At 42.0% G+C, this 27,382-nt stretch overlaps 1 protein-coding gene across 1 annotated transcript in view; it reads left to right on the top strand.

Annotated features, from left to right (window-relative positions):
• Positions 1-27,382, top strand: part of WDR76 (WD repeat domain 76) — a 96,997-nt gene that overhangs the window by 55,112 nt on the left and 14,503 nt on the right. The window contains 6 exon segments of the mRNA XM_030192886.1: positions 1,885-1,931; positions 2,021-2,174; positions 3,974-4,120; positions 11,691-11,908; positions 25,315-25,467; positions 25,614-25,664. Coding sequence (XP_030048746.1) covers positions 1,885-1,931; positions 2,021-2,174; positions 3,974-4,120; positions 11,691-11,908; positions 25,315-25,467; positions 25,614-25,664 — 770 coding nt within the window.

Below are 27,382 nucleotides of genomic sequence, written 5' to 3'. Positions count from 1 at the left end.
TGCCCCCCTTCAATCTCATTTCATGCCCTCTAGTTCTACCGCATCTCAAGAAAGATATAGTAGAATTGGAAAAGGTGCAGCGAAGGGCGACTAAAATGATAGCGGGGATGGGACGACTTCCCTATGAAGAAAGACTAAGGAGGCTAGGGCTATACAGCTTGGAGAAGAGACGGCTGAGGGGAGACCATGATAGAGGTATATAAAATAATGAGTGGAGTGGAACAGGGTGGATGTGAAGCTTCTGTTCACGCTTTCCAAAAATACTAGGACTAGGGGGCATGCGATGAAACTACAGAGTAGTAAATTTAAAACAAATCGGAGAAATTTTTCTTCACCCACGTGTAATTAAACTCTGGAATTCGTTGCCGGAGAAAGTGGTGAAGGCGGTTAGCTTAGCAGGTTTAAAAAGGGGTTGGACGGTTTCCTACAGGACAAGTCCATAAACCGCTACTAAACGGACTTGGAAAGATCCAAGATTCCAGGAATAACATGTGTGGAATGTTTGTACGTTTGGGAAGCTTGCCAGGTGCCCTTGGCCTGGATTGGCCGCTGTCGTGGACAGTATGCTGGGCTCGATGGACCCTTGGTCTTTTCCCAGTGTGGCATTACTTATGTACTTATGTACCGCCTTCCCATCTCCGGAAAAGGTGTTTGTGGATTAATACCTTTCAAATATTTGAATGTCTGTATCATATCACCCCTGTTTCTCCTTTCCTCCAGGGTATACATGTTCAGGTCAACAAGTCTCTCCTCATACGTCTTGTAACGCAAATCCCATACCATTCTCGTAGCTTTTCTTTGCACCGCTTTAATTCTTTTTACATCCTTCACAAGGTACGGCCTCCAAAACTAAACACAATACTCCAGGTGGGGCCTCACCAACGACTTGTACAGGGGCATCAACACTTCCTTTCTTCTGTTGATCACACCTCTCTCTATACAGCCTAGCAACCTTCTTGCTACAGCCACCGCCTTGTCACACTGTTTCGTTGCCTTCAGATCCTCAGATACTATCACCCCAAGATCCCTCTCCCCGTCGGTACCTACCAGACTCTCACCGCCTAACACATATGTCTCCCATGGATTTCTACTCCCTAAGTGCATCACTTTGTATTTCTTTGCATTGAATTTTAATTGCCAAACCTTAGACCATTCTTCTAGCTTCCACCGATCCTTTTTCATGTTTTCCACTCCCTCCCGGGTGTCCACTCTGTTACAAATCTTAGTATCATCTGCAAAAAGGCAAACTTTACCTTCTAACCCTTCAGCAATGTCACTCACAAATATATTGTACAGAATCGGTCCCAGCACCGATCCCTGAGGCACTCCACTACTCACCTTTCCCTCCTCCAAGCGAATTCCATTCACCACCACCTTCTGGCGTTTGCCCGTCAACCAGTTCCTAATCCAGTTCTCCACTTCGGGTCCTATCTTCAGCCCGTCAAGTTTATTCAAGAGCCTCCTGTGGGGAACCGTGTCAAAAGCTTTGCTGAAATGTAGGTAGATTACGTCTATAGCACATCCCTGATTTAATTCTCCAGTCACCCAGTCAAAGAATTCAAAGAGAATTAAGATGGACTTAGGGAAATTCCACTGCTTATTTCTAGGATAAGCAGAATAAAATGTATTGTTTTGGGATCTTGCCAGGTACTTGGATTGGCCACTGTTGGAAACAGGGTACTGGGCTTGATGGACCTTTGGTCTGTCCCAGTACTGCAATGCTTATGTTCTCATATACTTTCAGGAACTAACTAGAAACTAGTAAGAGGAGTGTGTGTATTCTCTAATGCTGCATTAATCTGTCATAAACAAAGCAATACCATGACAGTATACACAGTAGAAAGCTTTGACCTTTAACTCTCTCTCTCTTTTCCAATGAATCAGGATCAGGCATACAGTAACAAGCAGGTGGTTTCATCTGATTTCCAGAGGTAATGCCTGCAGATCTTTGTCCTTGAAATTTATTTGGTTTTATTCCATCAGTATTTTATTTGTGAACATATTTTCTGTTTATGCACAGATATGCAGGTGATCTGAAAAGAATGAGACTTCAACAAGGAAGTGTTACTAAGGTTGTGAAGAACCGCATCTTCTCTTTGGCTTTCCATCCTAGTGAGAACAGGACACTAGTGGCAGCTGGAGACAAGTGGGGCCAAGTTGGAGTCTGGGATGTGGTAAAAGGCTGTTCTGCTTAATATCAGTTTTTTTTGGTGCACTGGAGACATGAGAGAGAGAAACTTTATAACAGTGGAATACATTAGAGGTACTGCAGGAGCCATAGCAATTTAAATTTTGCTATTGACTTCTTAGTTTTGATGTGATGATCTATGCAATAATTTAGCCCTAGTATTACTACTACTACTACTACTACTACTACTATTTAGCATTTCTATAGCGCTACAAGGCGTACGCAGCGCTGCACAAACATAGAAGAAAGAGAGTCCCTGCTCAAAGAGCTTACAATCTAATAGACAAAAAATAAATAAAGTAAGCAAATCAAATCAATTAATGTGAACGGGAAGGAAGAGAGTAGGGTAGGTGGAGGCGAGTGGTTACGAGTCAAAAGCAATGTTAAAGAGGTGGGCTTTCAGTCTAGATTTAAAGGTGGCCAAGGATGGGCAAGATGTAGGGGCTCAGGAAGTTTATTCCAGGCGTAGAGTGCAGCGAGACAGAAGGCGCCAAGTCTGGGTTTGGCAGTAGTGGAGAAGGGAACAGATAAGGATTTATCCATGGAGCGGAGTGCACGGAAGGACGAGTGTGGAGAGATACTGGGGAGCAGCAGAGTGAGTACATTTATAGGTTAGTAGAAGAAGTTTGAACAGGATGCGAAAACGGATAGGGAGCCAGTGAAGGAGAGGGGTGGTATGAGTAAAGCGACCCTGGCGGAAGACGAGACGGGCAGCAGAGTTTTGAACCGACTGGAGAGGGGAGAGGTGACTAAGTGGGAGGCCAGCAAGAGCAGATTGCAGTAGTCTAAACGAGAGGGGTGACAAGGGTGTGGATGAGGGTTTTGGTAGAGTGCTCGGAAAGAAAGGGGCGGATTTTACGGATGTTAGTAAAGAAATGAAACGACAGGTCTTGGCAATCTGCCTGGATATGAGCAGAGAAGGAGAGAGAAGAGTCAAAGATGACCCCAAGGTTTCGAGCTGAGGAGACAGGGGAGAATGAGAGAGCCATCAACAGAAATAGAAAACGGGGGGAGCGGGGAGGTGGGTTTGGGGGGGAAAATTCTTATACTGGGCTTATGGCTTGGATCCACCATACCCTCCTTTATACTGTTATTGGGCATCTATCTTTGATCTCCTTTTTTGTACTTTTGTCAGGCTTCTGGCTTCAGCCTTCCACCTTAAGCTTGCATCAGGCTCTAAGTTTTGGCCTTCCCCGCCTTATGTGAACCTGCTTATTCTTAGATGTAAGTTACAAAGAGTAGATCTAATCTTTGGGATACAGCTGGGTATTTGTGACCTACATTGCTCTCTTAGAAACAGGATTCTGACCTTGATGAACTTTTAGCTTGATCCAGTATGACTTTTAGTTTATTTAGTAAACCAAAACCAGCCAATCAAATTAACAATTCCAAATTCAGTCAACACAGATAAATAAAGCAAGTTTTCCCTTACCTGACAAGAAAACTAATTCTCTCCCTCCCCCCCTACTTCTTTGTCCAAAATGCATACATTAGTACAACTATTGTGACATGCACTGTGGTTTCTTGAGTGCACATTTGTCCTAATAAGCTCACCCCCCCCTCAACCCCAGACTTCTTTCTAACTCCTCTGCCTTCTGCAGCAGTATGACTTTTTTTAATATTCTGCTTTCTGGCTTTATTCACTCTCGTTGAACTTGCACCAGGATCTTGAACTTTCCATATTAAAAGCTAGACTTCTGTTCATATGTTATGCTGGCCATCTAAGACTATACTGCAGAATCATGGCCTGTAAGGTTTTAACTTCCTCTAACTTTGATCTTGCAGGGTCAGAGCAACGTATTTATGTTTGAGCTCCATTCTCAGCCTGTTGGCTCTCTCTCCTTTTCTCCTATGAATACTGCCCATTTGTTGTCCCTGAGTTACGATGGAACCATTCGCTGTGGAGATGTTACACGAGCTATATTTGATGAGGTAAGTGAGATTTCATTATCTTATCTGAAGCTTCCTCTACAGCTCGCAGAGCAACAGTTATCACCCTAGCCAACTTATGGGGGAAAGCCGGATGGGCTGTGTTGGCCTTTATTCTGCCATCATTTACTATGTTACTCTAATTCCCTTATAGCGAGGATGTCCATGAGAAGGGTAGGTTTACAAAAACATTTCCATGGGTAGTAGGAAGTGACATTTGAGTTGTGAGCTTCATCCTTAAAGTGTAGGAGTGGCCTAGTGGTTAGGGTGGTGGACTTTGGTACTGAGGAACTGAGTTTGATTCCCACTTCAGGCACAGGCATCTCCTTGTGACTTTGGGCAAGTCACTTTAACCCTCCATTGCCCCATGTAAGCCGCATTGAGCCCTGTCATGAGTGGGAAAGTGCAGGGTACAAATGTAACAAAATAATAAAATACACAAAATGGTGAACATCTGCCCAGTATTGAGCTCAATATCCCACTAATCAGTGTTGTCTGCCATGCTGGCGGGAAGGATGGTCCACATGGAGGAAATTAGCAAAATTGAAGGACTTTGCCCATCGGGAGTTATGAACTGAGGCCTGGGAAGAAGCCAAGATGGTGGTGGAGGCTATGGACAGTATATTGGACAAAAGCAATACACTGTCCCATTACGAGCAGATATATTATTGGGTTTTTTTTTTTATATCAATTTTTATTGATAACACTTAAATACAATACAGCAAATAAAGTGAACAGCACATAAGAGATGTCATCAGGCTTATACATTTTCTCCCCTCTTCCCCTAACCCCCCCCCCTCTCCATCCCCCCCCCCCCCCTCAACTCTACCCCCCCTACCGGTTCTATTAACAATTCAATATCCTGCTTCTCACAACAGGTGTCAGAGTATCCCAAAATGGAAGCCAGACTTTACAGAACTGGTCTCCTTTTTTCGAGGCCAAGTCTCCCACTTTTTTCTTTTCCAGCATACAACATTGCATCATGGCTCCTCGCCATTGTGGTACTCCAGGCGGTTCTGATTATAGCCACAGTTGTAGTATAGTACGTTTGCCCATCAGGACCCACTCTTTTCAAAAACGCTTTAAGTCCCTCTGGTGATTTGCCACGAACATTATAGACATCAAACAGTTGTCCCGGCGTTGGTTGCCAGTGTACGCCTCCACATTTGTGATATTTGTTGTCCCAGTTTTGTCCAGAAAGGGGTCACCTTTGTGCAATACCAAAACATATGTCCTAGAGAAGCTCCCACAATTCCACATTTTGGGCAGTCGTCCGTTGTCCTCAGGGTCGCCTTATAAGCCCTGTGTGGTAATATATACAGCCTCATAATAAATTTGTATTGCATTTCCTGCCATGCCACATTCTCTGTCACCCGATACACATTTCTCAAGCACAGTTTGATCTGTTCTGGGTCTGGTTTCCACTGCAACTCTTGGTGCCATTGTTGCGACACTTGTGTGTAGTCCATTGTCCCCTGTAGTCTCTGAGGTGATGGTGGAAGTACTTAAGCGGTACTTTTAATTGTGCTTCCAGACCCAGCATGTCGCTCATGGATTCCCATATCTGCTGAGTGAGATCCGATGCAGGTAATGTTCGTAGGTAGTGCTTGAGTTGCATATATTGAAAATAGTCTTTCTGTCCGAGCCCAAATTCTGCACACAGGGGCCTGGAATGTTTTAATGATCCCTGTCTCAGATACTACTTGAAATAAGTATTTAATACCACAAATCTCCCATTTCCTAAACAAAGCAGATTTTCCCCCCTCTGGGAATGCTAGGTTACCTTTAATGGGCAGTAGTGGGGACGCTACACTGTTCCAATTATTTTCCTGCTCAACCATTTCCATGTTTTCCGCAAGGGGTTCAAAAGATACCTATATGGGCCCAGGGTTGGGAGTTCTTCAGATGAGGCATGAAGCCAGTAAGCAAATCCCATTGGGGCCATCAGCGAGGTTTCCACTCTAGTGCAGGAGAAAAAACTCCCTCGAGGCGAAACCAATCTGATAGATGCCGCAGATTACAGGCCATTGTTATAAGTTTTAGGTCAAGTAGCCCCAGCCCCCCTTTTAGACAAGCATAAATAAACTTAAATAAACTTAACCCAATGCGTGCTCGTTTTCCCCTGCCACAAGAACGTTGTAAGAGTTTTGTGTAGCCACCTCTCCTCTTTATATCCCAATATAGCAGGGATCATCTGAAAGACATATGTCCATTTTGGAAAAATAAACATGTTATACATAGTGATTCTTCCCCTCAAAGACAGGGGTAGGCCCTGCCGTCCCTGTAAGGCCTCTTTTGTATGCTTCTTCAGGGGGTCCATATTTTCTTTATACAGATTTGTTAAATCCCTCGGAATGTAGACCCCTAGGTATTTAAGTGTGCCCACAGCCCATTGAAAGGGGAAAGGGCCTTCCCACTCCTTTTGCACTGTTTCTTGTTTTGGGAGGGCCAATGATTTTTGTAAGTTTAATTGCAATCCCGAGTAGAACCCAAATTCGTCTATGACTTCTAGTAGGCGTTGGACTGAGGTCTTCGGTTGGGTAAGAGTGAGGAACATATCGTCAGCAAAAGCCAGTGTTTTTATTAAATTCCCATGTATTGTGACTCCCTGTATGTCCGGGTCTAGCAGCATTGTGCGCAAAAGTGGCTCTAAGTATAAAAGGAACAATAGAGGGGATAATGGGCATCCCTGCCTGGTGCCACGCTCTACTCGAAAGGACCACAGATCTGATGCCATTTATTAGTATTTGTGCTGTGGTATTCTTATATAGTGTTTGTATGGCATCTAAAAACCATCCGTCCAAGCCTGTATATTCAAGTACCTGGAACGGTAATCCAATTAACTTTGTCAAAACGCCTTAGCTGCGTCTAAACTAACTAATAGGAGAGGGTCTCCCGTAGTTTGCCCATACGCCACTGCTAAGAGGGCTTTCCGTACCTGCTGAACCGCCTGACGACCCTTAGCAAACCCTACCTGGTGTTCTCCGATCAGCATTGGCATGTGGGGCATCAGTCTATTTGCCAGTACTCGGGACAGGATCTTAACATAGACATTAATAAGGGAGATGGGTCTATAAGATTCTACTTGGTCTTTAGGTTTACCCGGCTTAGGGATTAATGTAATCAGCGCTTCGTTCTCTCTGGGTGAAAAGGATCCCCTAGCCACTACTTCATCTAAATAATCCGCCAATGCTCCGCTCAGTTGTGGCGTCAGCATTTTATAATATTCATTGGAGAAGCCGTCTAATCCTGGTGCCGAGCCTATTTGCAAGGTTTTTATTACTTTAAGTACTTCCTGTGTCTGTAGGGGCGCAGACAATATTTGGCGGGCCTCCTCTGATAACTGTGGCATTTTTGCATCTTCTAGGTAATCTTTAGTCGGGGGGCCCTGGACCCTATTTCTGGGAGTATACATCCGCGTAAAGTGTTCATAGAATGTAGTTACTATGTCTTGCAATTGGGTAAGTTTGTCCCCCCTAGAGTTTTCAATCACTGGAATAAATCGCTGTGCAGTAGTTGCCTTTGCCACCCTTGCCAATAATTTTCCGGATTTATTCCCAAATCTCTGAAAATTTAGGCGCCGCGCCACTAGTTGTCTCATGGCTTGTTCATGTATAAGGGAGTTTAATGCTACTAAAGCTGCTGACATTGAGTCTCTGTTAGCTATTGTAGGGTCACCTAAGTATTTCCTCTTTGCCTTCATATATGCTGTCTCTAAGTGCAGTATCCCGGCTGCCAGGCGCTTTTTCCTAGCACACTGAAATGCTATCACTTCCCCCCTCATAACCGCCTTGGAAGCCTCCCAATATGTTATAGGCGAGTCACACGATGTCAAGTTTGTATCCTCATATAATTGCCATTTCTCCTGTAGGTGAGTTAGTAGTTGTTTATCCTGATACAAATATGCAGGGAATCTCCATTTGTTACCCTCTCCACCACCCCTACCTACGTTAAGTTCCACCCAAATCATATTATGATCTGATATCTCCATGGGGCCAATAGTGGCCTTCTGAACTTTAAAGAACCAGGATTGTGATATCAATATGTAGTCAATTCTGGACCAGGAGCAATGGACTTTAGATTGGTGCGTGTAATCTTTTGTGGTAGGGTGGAGGGTGCACCACGGGTCAATTAATTGGAGATGTTTACAGAGCGCTGGTATCCCTTTCCATTTACCCGATCCTGGGATAGCTGTGGGTGAGGATCTATCCAAACTCGGGTCTAGTACTTGATTAAAATCTCCCGCCCATATCCAGGGGGCATCATTATGTTGCAGTCCTAGTGCTATAAGGGTCTGGAAAAAACTTGGGCTATAAGCGTTTGGGGCATATATTGCGCAGATGTAAAACTTCTGCCCTTGGTAATTTATCTCTAAAAGCACAATGCGCCCTTCAGTGTCTTTGTAGACTAATTTGGTTGTACAGGGTAGTCCCTTTCGGACGAGTATTGCAACTCCACTCCTCCTATTGCCCGAAGAGGAGAAGTGGCTTTCACCCACCCATTGTTGACAGAGTTTCCCATGTTCTATATCGGACAATTTTGTTTCCTGCAAGCAGGCAATATCAATGCCTTGCCGCTTTATCTGGGTCAAAATTTTATAGCGCTTTACAGGGGTTGTGATGCCTGATACATTCCATGATAATATTTTAATTCCAGATCGACTAATCTCTTCTCTGTTTCATTGCTACTATTATAGATATCATCAGGGTGACCCTCCGGGAGCCCAGCCTCCCCCAGAGGACATGTGATGTAATGTGTGGGAGAACATAGGTCATCCCTAACACTCCATGTGCGAGAACAGATACTATTAAGAACCTTCCTTCTATTCTACTACCTATCCCCACTCCTGTCATCCCCCTCCCATCCTCTCCCACCCCCCTCCCTCCCCTCCTCCCTATACCTATCCCCCTTTTCTCCCCCCCTTGTTCCCAAAATTGCCTCGAGAGGGATATCCCCATCTAGGCAGAGACACAACATGCCGGCCCCCTGCTCACCCCCAGGCCCCACTTCGTTGTAATTAAACCTGTTAAGTTATAACCTCTATGTATAAACTCTTTGCAATGTTATTTTTATCCCGTCAGGGCAGTTCAGTCAATCACAAGTTATGCTCACCACCATGTGTCCAAATCTGGATCAAGCCAGTGCTTCTTGCCTTTTTAGTTCTTGGTTGATATATTGCAGTGCTGTAAGTTCTGATGTAAAGGACACCCATTTCCCGTTTTTCATGATTTTTAATGTGGCAGGATAAAGTAGCATAAATCTGGTGTTTTGTTCAATCAAAGTTGCACAAACCGGGTGGAATTTCCTCCTTCTTTCTTGTACATTAGCTGAATAATCTTGAAATATGCGGATCTGGGCGCCCGCGTAGGTTAGGGAATCTCTTTTCTGGCGGAACCCCTGTAGAATTTCCTCTTTGTGAATATAGTTGTGAACTTTAATAATTACTACTCTGGGTCTTGATCCATTCTGGCGTGGTTTCCCCAGCCTGTGTGCCCTTTCAATACATAAGGGGCCCCTGCTGTCTGATATAGCAAATTCTTTAGAAAGCCAGCCTTCAAGCAGCTTGCCCAGGTTTTTATCAGGGATTGTTTCAGGCAGGCCCACCAGTCTGAGGTTACAACGTCTAGCTCTGTTCTCCAGCTCATCCAGCTTCTCCGCTTGGGTAGCCAGGTGTTTTTTGAGGGTGGAGAGTTCAGGCTCATGCTGTTGCCAAGTCTCTTCCAGCTCAGAGACTTTCTTTTCAACCTCCGTGGTTCTGCTGGCGATCTCTGTCAACTGGCCATCTAGTTTCTCCAGCTGCCCCTCTAATGCGAGGAATCGGGGTTCCAATGCAGTACTCACCGCCGCTACTAATTGTGCGAGCTGTCGGGCGGTAAATTCAGCTTCGCCTCATGGCGACGCGGCCGCCATCTTAGATTCGCCACTCGCTACAGGGAGCTTTTCTTTCTCGTTTTTTGAGCTCTTCCTTGTGCTTCCAAGCGGCATGGGAACGAGGAATGGGTCCATACAACTTCCGCAACACTTCAACAGGACCGGGTCAGTATTTCTGAGGCCAATTCAGTTTGTAGGGCACCGGGAGCGAGCAGGGTTCGCGGAGCAGCACAAAAACGTTGCTACTGCTCCAACTGCATCACGTGACCTCCTCATATTATTGTTTTCTAAATTTGTTTCTCTGAGACTAAGCAAAGGGACCCAATCTATTGTTTATATAAGGCTTTTTTGTGGCCTGGAGATGTCTTTTGTTTCGTTGACGACAAACAGACCCACCTTTCAATGACTTTCTGGAGGAATGAACTATTTTAGGTTATGTTGTGTTTATGAGGTTCTTATAACCCGCCATCTCTCCCCAAAGGAATTCAATCTGAGCTAACAACAAGATGAACTAAAACATACATCCAGGATGTTAACAAAATTCAATAAAACAAAAAAAATAAGCTTAAAAAAAAACTGGAAAGGTTGGATGCCAAGTTTGGCTAGCCTGTGAACTGGCGCCATTTTGAACAAATATGCCCCCCCTTGTTTACTAAGCCACGCTAGTGGCTGCGGTGCGCTAATTCCAACGCAGCCCTTTCACTTTGAATGGGCTGTCGGCATTGCCGTACAGCAGCATCTGGGGGGGGGGGGGGGTGTCTTTATTTGGGACTCCTTACCATATCGAGCCCGGAGTTCTTTATTAAATTTGTGAATTAGACTATATTTTCTGAGGGGGGTGGGTAAGGGAGGCAAGTGGGAAGGATTTGTTATGTATGCAGCAGCTGTCTAGTTCTCTGGGTCAGCATGAAGGAATAACGTGGTTGACTCAGTTTGGGATGGTATTTGCTTTTCTGCAGTTAGTGGTAGCTCTATTGAGTGGGTGTTTGGGCTGGTGTTTGGGTGGTGGGGCTACTTCTGGGCAAGACTTCTACGGTCTGTGTCCTGAAAATGGCAGATACAAATCAAGGTAAGGTATACACAAGAAGTAGCACATATGAGTTTATCTTGTTGGGCAGACTAGATGGACTGTGGTAGTCTTTTTCTGCCGTCATCTACTATGTTACATATAGTGCCTCAGAGTGTTTGTTTTGCTCCTACATATGCAGTCTTAGTTATTTGCATTATTGCGGTGGGGATGATTCATTGTTAAAATATGGACCAGTTCCATTGCTTTTTTACTATATAATGTTCAGGGCTGGCTCAAGGGATTGTGGTGCTCTGAGCCAACAACTTTTGCATGGTCATTCCTTCTCCTTCCCTTCAAGGTGAGGAAAGAGACATTGGTAGCAGCTGGCAGGGTATTTTGTCTCCATTCATGTAGCGCCTCCCAAGCCAGTTATTAGCTCACTTGTTAAGCCAGCTCTGATTATGTTCAATTGTATCTAAGCTGTATCAATAAAAACTTAATCTCTTTTAAATTTGAGAGCCAATGGTTTTGATAAGAGTGCGTAACGTGAAAAGTGGATCACAGGGTTGGTGAAAAGCATGGTTTCTTCCAACACATTAGAGAGAAATGACAGTAACAAAATTGGATGATGTGATGTGAGGAGAGTTCATAAATAGTATTATAGTAACAGTTCATTTTTATCTTTCTTTCCAGGTTTATCGAACACAGGAAGCCAGTTTGTCTTCCTTTGATTTCCTATCAGAGGATGGTTCCACACTTATCGTGGGACACTGGGATGCAAATGTCGTGGTGGTGGATAGGAGAACTCCTGGTACCTCTCATGAGCTGTGGGGTCAGATTGCTTCAAAGAGTGTGCGTACCGTACATGTCCACCCTGTCCTTCGGCACTATATCTTAACAGCTGGAGCAGGGTAAGAATACAGTCCCTTTCCTAGATGGCAGTGTGTCAGTGTCTGAGCAATTCTGCCTCATTAGGTTCTTCTTTAATTGTCTTGAAGCTTGACTGCAGAGACCACATGTTGTGCAGTGTTTTCCATAGGAAAGTGACATCTTATTTAGCTGTATAATATAGAGAGGACTCCAAAAGCAAAACAGCAAAAGCTCAAATAAAGACAAAAATCATAAGGAGAGTTAAAAAATGAGAGCGTCTCAGCTGTATTTTATTGCCCGACACGGTTCACAGCAATCAGATGCCTGCGTCAGGGGTCTAAATAAATAAACATATAAATAAAATAATATAAGATATATATGAACCTAAAATCTTTAAAAAAAATCATATTTAAACATAAAAATTAAAAATGATATGAGGTCTAAATGAATCATAAATGTATCAAGTGACTATAATAAAATATAAACATCAAAATGGTGATATTAAAAAAAATATAAACAGTATAAGAATGTACCATAAATAGTGTCTTTCAAAGTGAATAAAGAAACATTAAAATTGACTATCACAAATGCAAAATACAACAGTAAATAAAAACTGAAAGCTGCATGTGTCGCATACTTATGGTCGCCAAAGGCACAGATAATCCAATGGAGGAAACAAGTAGTCCAAAGATAGAAAAACAAGCTTGTCTTGAAAAAGACAGTTCCTCTCAAATACTAAAATTGATATCAGCTGTGATGAATGCCATCATTCGACAATATTGTAATAAACCACAAATGTGCAGACAGATGTGATGGGATTGAAAACCATATGCTTAATGAACCAATGTATTTAACAACCAATGAAGATCCCTGTGTTAAAACTTGCTGCAATGAACAAAACAAGAGCACTGGTTTTAAGCCTGTGTCTAAATCAAATGCTGGAATAGTGAGATGAATCGCATGTGAACAATTTTTGTGTGCTTCCAAAAACAGTGCAGAGTGGATCTTATAGTGAGAAACGTGATTGCTGTACTTGACACAATAAGAAAATGAAAAAGGACGCGTCTTTTAAATATGCTTAGTATGGTAATAGCGTGAAAGATCAAGATGAATGATAAATAAACATTCCTTTAAGGATACAGCAACACTATGGTTACAAAGAATCAGAAATGATATGAAACACAAAAACTGCAGTGATGTGGGAAATAAACCAAAAGAAAATGCAGGTACCTTCATACAGAGATGCCGAAAAAGTGAGGACGTTATTGGTTAAAGCTAATATACTGATGGACATAAGTGCCACAAAGACTTACCAAGTAATAAAACTGATTGATAGAAAACTGCATTGCTAAAATAGCCAAATATGCATCAAAATGAGACTGCTAGCTTAGCAAAGGAATTATAGGGAAACACTGACGTTTTAAACTTTGACATAAAGGCATATTACTACTACTATTATCATTTCTATAGCGCTACTAGATGTATGCAGTTCTGTACACTTGAACATGCATCATATTAAAATGATAAATAACTGGTAATACAAAACCATGTGTTAATAAAATGAATATATGAATCTGAAAGGCACTGAACAAAGTGGTAACACATTCAAAACTAGGTGATAGAAATCCAAAATAGTATTACATTTGCTGCATGTCAGAATGAAAACTGGCATAATTGGCAATGCAGATTCCATTTACATAGTAACATAGTAAATGACACCAGAAAAAGACCGCATGGTCCATCCAGTCTGCCAACAAGACAAACTCATAGTGCTACTTTTGTGTATACCCTACTTTGATTGTACCTGTCCTCTGCAGGGCACAGACCGTATAAGTCTGTCCAGCACTATCCCCGCCTCCCAACCACCAGCCCCACCTCCCACCACTGGCTCTGGCACAGACTGTATAAGTCTGCCCAGCACTATCCTCGCCTCCCACCACCGGCTGGCTCTGCCACCCAATCTCGGCTAAGCTCCTTAGGATCCATTCCTTCTGAATAGGATTCCTTTATGTTTATCCCACGCTTGTTTGAATTCTGTTACCGTTTTCATTTCCACCACCTCCCGCGGGAGGGCATTCCAAGCATCCACTACTCTCTCTGTGAAAAAAATACTTCCTGACATTTTTCTTGAGTCTGCCCCCCTTCAATCTCATTTCATGTCCTCTCGTTCGCACCTCCGGAAAAGGTTCGTTTGCGGATTAATACTTTTCAAATATTTGAACGTCTGTATCATATCACCCCTGTTTCTCCTTTCTTCCAGAGTATACATGTTCAGGTCATCAAGTCTCTCCTCATACGTCTTGTAACGCAAAACCCTTACCATTCTCGTAGCTTTTCTTTGCACCGCTTCAATTCTTTTTACATCCTTCGCAAGGTACGGCCTCCAAAATTGAACACAATACTCTAGGTGGGGCCTCACCAATGACTTATCCAGGGGCATCAACTCCTCCTTTCTTCTGCTGGTCACACCTCTCTCTATACAGCCTAACAACCTTCTAGCTACGGCCACCGCCTTGTCACACTGTTTCGTCGCCTCAGATCCTCAGATACTATCACCCCAAGATCCCTCTCCCCGTCCGTACCTATCAGATTTTCCCCGCCTAACACATACATCTCCCGAGGGTTTCTATTCCCTAAGTGCATCACTTTGCATTTCTTCGCATTGAATTTTAATTGCCAAACCTTAGACCATTCTTCTCGCTTCCTCAGATCCTTTTTCATGTTTTCCACTCCCTCCGGGGTGTCCACTCTGTTGCAGATCTTAGTATCATCCGCAAATAGGCAAACTTTACCTTCTAACCCTACGGCAATGTCACTCACAAATATATTGAACAGAATCGGCCCCAGACCGATCCCTGAGGCACTCCACTATTCACCTTTTCCTCCTCCGAGCGAACTCCATTTACCACCATCCTCTGTCATCTGTATATAAAATAATGAGTGGAGTGGAACAGGTGGATGTGAAGCGTCTGTTCACGCTTTCCAAAAATACTAGGACTAGGGGGCATGCGATGAAACTACAGTGTAGTAAATTTAAAACAAATCGGAGAAAATTTTTCTTCACCCAACGTGTAATTAAACTCTGGAATTCGTTGCCGGAGAAAGTGGTGAAGGCGGTTAGCTTAGCAGAGTTTAAAAAGGGGTTGGACGGATTCCTAAAGGACAAGTCCATAAACCGCTACTAAACGGACTTGGAAAAATCCAAAATTCCAGGAATAACATGTATAGAATGTTTGTACGTTTGGGAAGCTTGCCAGGTGCCCTTGGCCTGGATTGGCCGCTGTCGTGGACAGGATGCTGGGCTCGATGGACCCTTGGTCTTTTCCCAGTATGGCATTACTTATGTACTTATGTATGTCCGTCAACCAGTTCCTAATCCAGTTCACCACTTCGGGACCTATCTTCAGCCCATCGAGTTTATTTAAGAGCCTCCTGTGGGGAACCGTGTCAAAAGCTTTGCTGAAATCTAAGTAGATTACGTCTATAGCATGTCGATGATTTAATTCTCCAGTTACCCTATCAAAGAATTCAATGAGATTCGTTTGGCACGATTTCCCTTTGGTAAAACCATGTTGTCTCGGATCTTGCAACTTATTTGGTTCCAGGAAATTCACTATCCTTTCCTTCAGCATCACTTCCATTATTTTTCCAATAATCGAAGTGAGGCTTACCGGCCTGTAGTTTCCAGCTTCTTCCCTATCACCACTCTTGTGAAGAGGGACCACCTCCGCCGTTCTCCAATCCTTCGGAACCTCTCCCGTCTGCAAGGATATGTTAAATCTTTAAGAGGAACCGCCAGAACCTCTCTGAGCTCCCTCAATATCCTGGGGTGGATCCCATCCGGTCCCATGGCTTTATCCACCTTTAGCTTTTCAAGCTGTTCATACACACTCTCTTCCGTGAACGGTGCTCTATCCACTTCAATCTCATTTATACTTTTTGCAGTCCATCGCGGTCCTTCTCCAGGATTTTCTTCTGTGAAAACAGAACAAAAGTATCTATTTAGCAAATTTGCTTTTTCTTCATCATTATCCACATAGAGGTTCGCAGTATCTTTTAGTCTCACAATTCCCTTTTTAGTCATTCTCCTTTCACTTATATACCTGAAGAAATTTTTGTCACCCCTCCTTACCTTTCTAGCCATTTGTTCTTCCGCTTGCGCTTTCGCCAGATGTATCTCTCTTTTGACTTCTTTCAGTTTCATCCTGTATTCCTCCTCATGTTCCTTTTCTTTAGTTTTTGTGTATTTCTGGAACGCCAACTCTTTAGCCTTTATTTTCTCAGCCACTTGCTTGGAGAACCATATCAGTTTCCTTTTTCTCTTGCTTTTATTTATTTTCCTTACATAAAGGTTCGTGGCCTTATTTATAGCTTCTTTCAGCCTGGACCATTGTCCTTCCACTTCTCGTATTTCCTCCCAGCCCATCATCTCCTTCCTCAGGTATTCCCCCATTTTACTAAAGTCAGCACGCTTGAAATCCAGAAGTTTGAGTTTTGAGTGGCCGCTCTCCACTTTAGCTGTAATATCAAACCAAACCGTTTGATGGTCACTGCTGCCCAGGTGGGCACCCACTCGGATATTTGACACGCTATCCCGATTTGTGAGCACCAGATCCAGCGTTGCTCCCTACCTCGTGGGTTCCGTCACCATTTGTCTGAGCAAACCGCTTTGTAAAGCATCCACGATCTCTCTACTTCTTTCCGATTCTGCAGACGGAACCTTCCAATCTACATCCAGCAGATTGAAATCTCCCAGCAACAGCACCTCCCTCTCGTTTCCCAACTTTTGAATATCTGCGATCAGGTCTTTATCTAGTTCCTCCAATTGTTTTGGAGGTCTGTAGACAACACCCACGTGTATAGAGGTTCTATCCTCTCTTTTTAAGGTGATCCATATCGCTTCTCCTTTCCTCGGGTCCCTGTCATTTCGGTCGCCGTGATATCATTTCTCACATATAGAGCTACTCCTCCACCTTTACAACTCTTTCTATCCTTCCTAAACAGATTATAGCCTGGTATGTTTGCATCCCATTCATGCGAACCATTTAGCCACGTCACCGTGATTGCAACAATGTCTAAGTCTGCCTCCAACATCAGGGCTTGAAGGTCATGAACTTTATTGCTTAGACTGCGAGCATTTGTGGCCATCGCTTTCCATGTATATTTCCTGGTATGTGCTTCAACATTTGTGATTTGGGGTTGTCTTTTCTCTTTGGGTACCTTCATATCCTTTTGTTCCAACTTCATTTCTTTCTCTTCTGCCTCAGTTCTATTTTCAGGATCATCACCATGTTGTAATGGAGCAAAAGAATTCTGTAGGGGCAACACTTATGAGAGGGATGCCTCTGGTGCACATAGCGAAGTCTTCCTGAGCCTACTGTGAACCATCTATTCCTAGGTGGTTTTATCCTTGGAAGCAGTGGTGTGAAATTGGCTTGATTCTGTGCTGCATGGTTTTGTGTAGTCTTAGAAGCTGCTTTAAGTGCATCTAATTCCTGTTTTACCTTACTGAGCTCCTGTTTTAAACTAGCAAGCTGATGACAGACAGGACAAGCCTTAACTTTCCAGATAATTGGCCTTGAAACTGAAACACCACAATTATTACAGAGAATAAAAGTCATCCTGTTTGTTGGAATGGGAATGAACAGGTATGCTTTGATGGGGTTAATACTGTGCAAGATTAACTTTACTCCTCAGCCATACATAGGCCACCAGAGGCAGTTGTAATTTGGGTGGAGTTAATTTGTAATAAGTAGAATAGTTAGGAAATTTATTTAGGAAGTGTCAGTCTTGGGGTGGGGGGGCTTAAAGTTTAAAACCTGTGGAATGTGTTTGTTTTAAAACCTATCTCCAGGAAAGGAAAAAAAGTTCTAATACTGCTAGCAGTTTGAAATCTGAAATCTCCTTTTCAGATTTACAGATACCAATAAACCAATTAGAAACAACAACAATCAAATCACAACAGGCAGAGCAGATTAAACAGAGCACACTATATGCAGAGTAGAATGAAACAGCAGAGCAGAATGAAAGTCAGATCACACTATTTTCAGAGCCAAGAGGTTTTTTTTTTTTTTCCTAGGAAAGATAGAAATGCAGTGACAATGATAGACAAGGAAAGAAGGAAGAGATGCCCAGAGAAAACACAGCCAAAGGATAACATATAAGAACAGAACAAGCCAAAAAGAAAATAACAAAAATATAGGCTCAATCTGTTAAAAACATGGGAAAACCTATGGAATGGTTTATGCAAACATTATAGAGAAAATAAAATATCTAAGAGCATTGAAAAATATGGCAAACCTTTTATCTGCTGTCATCTACGATGTTATGTTATATACTTCAACATGCTAGCCTAGGTAGGTAAAAAGATCTTTCAAAACCGATGTTCCTTTAAATGACCATACAAAAATTCCAAGTTGTGTTAACCAAAATGATACAAAAAAATATATGAACATTCAAGGTCAATCTGTTCTCCCTTACAGAATCAGAACATGTCTAGTACATACATGTAGCTGATAAGAACATATGTCATTCTAAAGTATTGGCATGTCTCTGCTTCTGGAAGTGATCTAGTTCATTGCTTAAACCTGCAGGGGTCACGTTGTCAAACTCAAATATCAAGCACTGCTCTTCCTGTTGTAATAACTTCTCTACCACGCCATGTTTTCTCAAAATGTTGAAAACAAAAAATGTGATTTCTTCAATACTGTGCCCTAAGGAATTCCAGTGTTGTACCAAAGGGGATCCTGTTTTCTTCTCCTGATGATACTCTTATATTCTATTATTCTTAACCTTTCTAATTGTCTTCCCTATATACAACAGGGAACAAGGACATGTGTATATAACGTTCTGTGTGTTGCAATTTGATGTGGGTGTAAACAATGTGGCCAGTAGGGGGATGAGTACATTCAATCAAAGAAAATGATGCTGAACATACCCAGCACTTTCCACATGGAGCATCCCCCCCCCCCTCCCCCCGTATGTATTATTTTGTATTTTGTCTTCAGGGAGGGCTGATGGTGCTTTCAATTCCTTAATATTCTTGCTTCTGGAATGTGCAATAATCAAGGTTTTATCTTGGAAATATTTGTGTCCTGCTAGAATGTTTCAATGTTTGCACATGGATTTTTTTAAATCTTTTGAAAGAATCTTAAGGCAAAAACAAAATGAGCTCTTTTCTCTTTCAGTACCAATAATTCTTCTCTATGTGATGCTCTTGCTTGATTCAGTCCCTTTTGGATACAGTAATACCAGATATTTTCTATCCATGAATCTTTTTGCCATCTCTTCAGATTGCTTTTCAAATTCTTGAAACGTACTGTACAGTCTTGTCATTCTCAAAAATGTAGAGAGAGGGGTAGATTTTCATTCAAACTGCATGTATAACTATTGAAGTGCAAAAAGTTGTTTTTATCATTGGGTTTCCTGTAAATGGCTATTTCAAACCCATACATTCCCTTCAAGATGGCAATATCTACAAATGCAATGCTCTGTGAATCATAGTGTTTTGAGAATTTCAAATTACGATCCAATGTGTTTAACCATCTTCTGGTACCCAGTTTTAAAATAGTTTAACCAAGGCCTTTCCCTTCCCATTTACAGGTGGCAGATGCTTTGTTAGGAAGTGAGGGATAAGAAGGTGCCTCTTCTTGCTCTGTCTGCTTTTCCTTTGTTTACTCGTATATGGATTTTAGTTCAGTTAACAGAAATGCAGAAATTGATAACACACACAAACTTTCAGGTTTATCCACCAGACAAATGGGTGATATCCAATGCAGCCTGGTACAGCAAAACCTTTTCCCTATTTTTGCAAATCTGAAGATTTCTGATGTCAAGTGTGCATGTGCAGCAGTTCACTGTCACAATATAAGGGGCTGTCGCAGTTCTTGTTTTTCCACAGAACCAATGAGATGTCTAATTCTTCGTTATCTCCATTGGAGTTCGTAAAATGCTAAAATAAGTCTGTGTCTAGCACATTTATCAGCTCTTTTCTTTAACTTCTTACCTTTTAGATTCCTTAGTCATTTTCTTCATTTTTTCATGGTATCTTTTTTTACTGATTTTGGTGCTGTCATGTGGTTCAATTGGAAGGGTTTTCAAATTGTCATTTGATTTTTGCCTTCGCTATATTTTTTTGGCATGATCCAGAAGATGATGTCCAGTGGCTTCCAAAAATTTGGGCAGTGTTGCAAGAAACATATTGGGTGTCAGTACTCATCATTGGTGCTTGCAGTTCCTTGGTATGTTCCAACTGATGGAATATAAAAGATTTTGTGGCCATGAAGAGCAGAAGTGGAGCAGAGTGGAGGAGTGGCCTAGTGGTTAGGTTGGTGGACTTTGGTCCTGGGGAACTGAGGAACTGAGTTCGATCCCCACTTCAGGCACAGGTAGCTCCTTGTGACTCTGGGCAAGTCACTTAACCCTCCATTGCCCCATGTAAGCCGCATTGAGCCTGCCATAAGTGGGAAAGTGCGGGGTACAAATGTAACAAAAACAAAAAAAAAAAAAGGAGATGCATTGGAAGCATCGAAACCCAAGAACCTGGGAGCTGCACTTAATAATCGGGATGCATCAACATCTAGGAGACCTTGATTTCCTTCAGAGTCCTAGCATCTTTGAACCTCATCAGGATCAGGCACCAACTGATATTCTTCAAAACATGGTAATGGATTCCACCTCTTAGGTATCAGCAGCAAAATGACACAGATGCGCAGAGGCATAGAAGCATTACATTGGTTGTTGTCTAAGAATGATTCTGAGTGCATGCAGCTCTTGACAGTTTTGCAAGAAATGCAAGTCTTCCCTTCTAACACCTCTAAAATATGAGTTGTGGAAGGAACTGACCAAAGGACTCATCCTTCTCAGAATGAACTCCCTTTACCATCATCCTCTCTGCCTATCATTTAATTAGTTTATGACCTGGTTTAGCAGTTTTTGTCTTTTTATTTGGAACAGTGTAGGAGTTCAGACAAAAGATTCAAGGTTAGCTTTATTTGATTAACCACCTGAGATTAATTCATAAGGATGTAAGAACATAAGTATTACCATACTGGGACAGACCAAAGGTCCATCAAGCCCAGCATCCTGTTTCCAACAGTGGCCAATCCAGGTTACCAAGTACCTGGCAAGATCCCAAAACAGTACAATACATTTTATGCTGCTTATCTTAGAAATAAGAAGTGGATTTTCGCCAAGTCCTTTTTAATAACGGTCTATGGACTTTTCCTTAAGGATGCTATCCAAACCTTTTTTAAACCCTGCTAAACTAACTGCTTTTACCACATTCTCTGACAGTGAATTGAGTTTATTTACATGTTGAAGAAAAATGTTCTCCGATTCGTATTAAATTTACTACTTTGTAGCTTCATTGCATGCCCCCTAGTCCTAGTATTTTTGGAAAGAGTAAACAAGCGATTCACGTCTACCCATGCCAGTCCACTCATTATTTCATAGTCCTCTATCGTATCTCCCCTCAGCCGTCTTTTCTGCAAGCTGAAGAGCCCTAGCCGCTTCAGCCTTTCCTCATAGGGAAGTCATCCCATCTCCTATATCATTTTCATCGCCCTTCTCTGTACCTTTTCTAATTCCACTATATCTTTTTTGAGATGCGGTGACCAGAATTGCACACAGTATTCGAGGTGCGATCGCACCATGAAATGATAGAAAGTCATTATAACGTCTTTATTTTTGTTTTCCATTCCTTTCCTATTCAAACAAACCCTCATAAACAGCCATATCTCAAACAATTAATTATTACCTGAATTTGGTTATTACTCTATTTACCATTAACTTTCTCTTTGCTTCATGTACAATTTCTCATTCATAATAGATTTTCTAAATGTTAAACATCCATAGCTATCCCACTATGTTTATGATACTGTATTGTAAAATTGGATTCTTAAAACAAATTACTTTCTTATGCATTATTCTTTATGTATCCAATACAGTTTATTGTAAGCCACATTGAACACAAACTTGTTTGGGATAATGTGGGATATAAATGTCATAAATAAATAATACCTATCATTCTATTTGCTTTCTTAGCCGCTGCTGCACACTGAGCAGAGGGCTTCAACATAACATCAACGATGAGACCTAGATCTCTTTCCTGATCCGGTGACTCCTACTACTACTACTACTATTGAGCATTTCTATAGCGCTACAAGGCGTACGCAGTGCTGCACAAACATAGAAGAAAGACAGTCCCTGCTCAAAGAGCTTACAATCTAATAGACAAAAAATAAATAAAGTAAGCAAATCAAATCAATTAATGTGAACGGGAAGGAAGAGAGGAGGGTAGGTGGAGGCGAGTGGTTACAAGTGGTTACGAGTCAAAAGCAATGTTTAAAGAGGTCTAGATTTAAAGGTGGCCAAGGATGGGGCAAGACGTAGGGGCTCAGGAAGTTTATTCCAGGCGTAGGGTGCAGCGAGACAGAAAGCGCGAAGTCTGGAGTTGGCAGTAGTGGAGAAGGGAACAGATAAGGATTTATCCATGGAGCGGAGTGCACGGGAAGGGGTGTAGGGAAGGACGAGTGTGGAGAGATACTGGGGAGCAGCAGAGTGAGTACATTTATAGGTTAGTAGAAGAAGTTTGAACAGGATGCGAAAACGGATAGGGAGCCAGTGAAGGGTCTTGAGGAGAGGGGTGGTATGAGTAAAGCGACCCTGGCGGAAGACGAGACGGGCAGCAGAGTTCTGAACCGACTGGAGAGTGGAACCTTGCATTACGTAGCTATACGGGTTTCTCTTTCCCACATGCATCACTTTGCACTTGCTCACATTAAACGTCATCTGCCATTTAGATGCCCAGTCTCCTTGTCTTGTAAGGTCCTCTTGTAATTTTTCAGAATCTTCCCGTGATTTAACAACTTGGAATAACTTTGTGTTGTCAGCAGATTTAATTACCTCACTAGTTACCCCCATCTCTAGGTCATTTATAAATGTTAAAAAGCAGCATTCCAGCACAGACCCCTGGGAAACCATTGAGAATACTGACCATTTAACCCTACTCTCTGTTTTCTATCTTTTAACCAGTTTTTAATCCACAATAGGACACTACCTCCTATCCCATGACTCTCCAATTTCCTCTGAACTCTTTCATGAGGTACTTTGTCAAACGCCTTTTGAAAATTGAGATAAACAATATACGGACCAAGAAAGGGATCTGGGTGTCGTCATCGATAATACACTGAAACTTTCTGCTCAGTGTGCTGCTGCGGCTAGGAAAGCGAATAGAATGTTGGGTATTATTAGGAAAGGTATGGAAAACAGGTGTGAGGATGTCATAATGTCGTTATATCACTCCATGGTGTGACCGCATCTTGAGTATTGTGTTCAATTCTGGTCGCCGCATCTCAAGAAAGATATATTAGAATTGGAAAAGGTGCAGCGAAGGGCGACTAAAATGATAGCGGGGATGGGACGACTTCCCTATGAAAAAAGACTAAGGAGGCTAGGGCTTTTCAGCTTGGAGAAGAGACGGCTGAGGGGAGACATGATAGAGGTATATAAAATAATGAGTGGAGTGGAACAGGTGGATGTGAAGCGTCTGTTCACGCTTTCCAAAAATACTAGGACTAGGGGGCATGCGATGAAACTACAGTGTAGTAAATTTAAAACAAATCAGAGAAAATTTTTCTTCACCCAACGCATAATTAAACTCCGGAATTCATTGCCAGAGAACGTGGTGAAGGCGGTTAACTTGACAGAGTTTAAAAAGGGGTTAGACGGTTTCCTAAAGGACAAGTCCATAAACCACTACTAAATGGACTTGGGAAAAATTCACAATTTCAGGAATAACATGTATAGAATGTTTGTACGTTTGGGAAGCTCTTCAGGTGCCCTTGGCCTGGATTGGCCGCTGTCATGGACAGGATGCTGGGCTCGATGGACCCTTGGTCTTTTCCCATTGTGGCATTACTTATGTACTTATAACCGACTCACCTTTAGCCACATGTTTGTTCACCCCCTCAAAGAAATATAGTAGATTGGTGAGGCAAGATTTCCCTTCACTAAATCCATGTTGGCTTTGTCTCTTTAATCCATACTTTTGAATATGCTCTGTAATTTTGTCCTTTATAATAGTCTCTACCATTTTGCCTGGCACCGATGTCAGGCTCACCGGTCTATAATTTTCTGGATTACTTTGAACCTTTTTAAAACCGGTGTTACATTGGCCACCCTCCAATCTTCAGTACCATGCTTGATTTTAAATTACATATTACTAACAATAGTTCTGCCAGTTCATTTTTCAATTCTATTCATACTAATTAAAAAACAGTAGAGAAATAAAGAAGAAAGCAGTGATTCAATTTTAAAAAACCCAAAAGGGTAGAAAAGAATTAAAAGGAAAAGTGCATGCTGCCATCGCATCCCCTTGGCCCTTGCAACCAACACTACAGCTGTACTGGCAAATTAAATCCTGTAAAAAAAAAAAAAGGTCTTAAGGGAGGCTTTAAATGTCTATGAAGTTTCCAAATGTAAATGTATGGAGAGTTCATTCCACAACATAGGACCAGTAACGCTAAACATAGTATTTTGAAAGGGGTCTAGAAAAACTTGACAAAACAATAGAACAACAAGAGATGATTGAAGGGAGCAAGCAGCCAAATATGGAATCAGGTACCAAGACAAAAAAAGATGGGTGTCCCAAATGGTGAATTTCATAGACAAGGACCAAAATTTTATATCTGATACTGTTCTACAGGTAGCCAGTGCAAAGTATTCAGAAGGGGTGTAATTACCTTAACAGTGATATTCTGTATAAGTTGTAGATTCCTGATCTACCTCGCTCAAAGGCCTTTAAATTGGTTGTGAAGACTTGCAGTCCTTTCCATGACTCACCTTTAGCATCGCAGATCCTGGTACAAATAGTAGTTTGATCTATGATTTGTGTTAATCTCGGAGAATGTAGTGCTTAATATAGTTACTGAAATGCAAGGAAAACTTGTATTGTCTGCTTTCCTTGAAACAAAAAAAAAAAATGCAAAGGGTGCTATGATTGGTCGGAACTGTGCTATAACATGTCATCCTATAGACTCTGTGGAATCTGTAAGACGTGTCCTCTTAGATGCTCTGCAACTCAGTGAAGCCCTACTATCACAAGGTATGGCCTCTTACAGTACACTGACTCCCTGCTTACAACTGTTCAGACAGAATTCATAGTTATAGGGAGGCTGCCTTCATGTTATAGGGAGGCTGCCCAGTGTCGCAACTCAGCATTTCTAGCATGACATGAAATATCCTGTTATCGTGCCCTTCTGTCTAGCAGGGGGTTGTGCATGTGTTTGCAGAGGAGACAGACACAAGATGTTTGCAGTCACTGAGCATGTACTTATGAGAGATGGGAGACCGTCTCAAAACATTTGCTGTCACTGAGCATGTGCTTACAAAGGAGTTCATGATATAAGACCTGTTTTTTTTTCCATATATGTGTTTAATACTGCAGGTCTGTTTCTGTCTATGATGTACGACACCTGAAACCAAGAGGCAACAAACCAGTGTCATCTCTGAACGGCCACACCAAGAGTGTTGCATCTGCCTATTTCTCTCCTACCACTGGTAACAGAGTTGTCACCACATGTGCTGATGATAGGCTTAGGTAAGGCCCTGCAGCATCTCTCCAGACAAGTGCTAGAAACTGGCCTCCTGCAATAGGAGCTGAACCCTTAGCCAGCAGCATGCAGACGGTAGTGTGGCCTATAGTTTTCATTTGCTTTATGTGTTTATTTATTTATATTTTAACAGGGTCTATGATACCAGTTGTCTGTCCTCCAGTTCCATTTTGACTACTTTGCAGTAAGTTTAACAAATGCACTACACCATCTTGTATTTCATTACTGAACATATGGATAATGAAGTGGTTTCATCCTTACAGATTGGTAGGGAAGAAAAGATTCCAAACTGCTGAAAAAGTATTACAATGCAAGTAAATTTATCTGAGGCTGTGAATAACCTCTTTGGAATAATGGGTGTTCATTATCTCATCATTCAACATGTGTTTGCAAGTCACAGACCCCTGGAAAAGGGCATTTTGCTTATGTCCTATTTTGGTGTGCTGCTGAAGATGGCAGCCAGTGAAGGCTGACCCTCTCAATGCTTGGTGTTCCCGGAAACAGCAAACTGGCCACTATCTTTCAGCTTGGTTTTAGCTTCTGATCCCAAGGCCTAGAACATGACTGGCCAGAGCATTTATTTATTTATTTGTTACATTTGTATCCCACATTATCCCACCTTTTTGCAGGCTCAATGTGGCTTACATATTACCGTTAACGGTGTTAGCCGATTATGGTTTGAACAAATACATAGTATGAATGAATACAAAGTGACACTGTAGTATAATGAGGTATAAGTATGGTAGGAAACAGTTGGGGGGAAGAAGAGTCAGGTAATGTCCGTTGCAGTCTTTGGTTATGTTGTGTCGTAAGTAACCGGTATTTTTATGTCGGGTCATTGGGGTATGCTCTTCTGAGCAGGTCTGTCTTTAGTGCTTTCCAAAAATTTAGGTGGTTGAGCGTAGTTTTTACTGCTTTTCGCAATGCGTTCCATAGTTGTGCGCTTAGGTAGGAAAAGCTGGTTGCATAGATGGATTTGTATTTGAGTCCTTTGCTGCTTGGGTAGTGGAGATTTAGATATGATCGTGCAGATTTTGTGGAGTTCCTGATTGGCAGGTCGATGAGGTCTGTCATGTAGCCCCATGCCTTGCCGTGCAGATTTTGAAAGTGATGCGTTCTTTGATTGGTAGCCAGTGCAATTTTTCTCTGACCATCCGGTGTTTCCAGTTTTTTTTTTAAGTCTGATTTAGAAGTAATTTTGAAACTGTCCATGGTGAAACAGTCTACAGATACTTTTAACGTGGAATTTACAATAGTTTAAAAATGAGAATATGTATGTAGTTTTTTTGCTTTGAAACTTAACATGGATATAAGGTACCCACGTGCTTTTGCCCTTAGTTTTTCTGCAGATGGTTTTCTATGGAAAATGACACGCGTAGATATGATAATGTGCTGTACATGTGGTATGGTTCATTTCCTGACCTAGTTATGCCCCCACTATGCACATTGTGGGACAACATGCATACTTTTAGCAGCATCAAAATAAGGCAATTTTTACTACCAGTTTACTTAGTAGATGGTTTCAAAATTGCCCATTTTAAAAGGTGCATGCTGTTGTTTGATTTTTTTGTTTTCTTTTTTAAAGATTTAAGGACAGGGGGAGAAAGTTCCAAGGGGTGGCAGCAGGCGATATGGGAGATGGAAGAATGTCACAGTATTGACTGAGGTGGGATAAGTGGAAGAGGTTGAAGGAGTTGATAGCTGTGAGCAGTTGTCAGGATAACCAAGTACTATAAATATGACAAGATTTAACTGAATACTCTAGCAAAGCAGCTGAGTGTACCCTGATACTACTTGATCATCTGCTGGATTCCTGAATGGGCTGCAAGATGTTTCCTTCTAACCCTTCTGGAATATCGCCTCCAAATGTATTTGAGAGGGGTTAGAAAGATTTTTTTTTCT

Source organism: Microcaecilia unicolor, chromosome 1 (assembly GCF_901765095.1).
Source record: "Microcaecilia unicolor chromosome 1, aMicUni1.1, whole genome shotgun sequence".
Classification (NCBI taxonomy): domain Eukaryota; kingdom Metazoa; phylum Chordata; class Amphibia; order Gymnophiona; family Siphonopidae; genus Microcaecilia; species Microcaecilia unicolor.
This window is presented reverse-complemented; position numbering and strand designations above follow the sequence as displayed.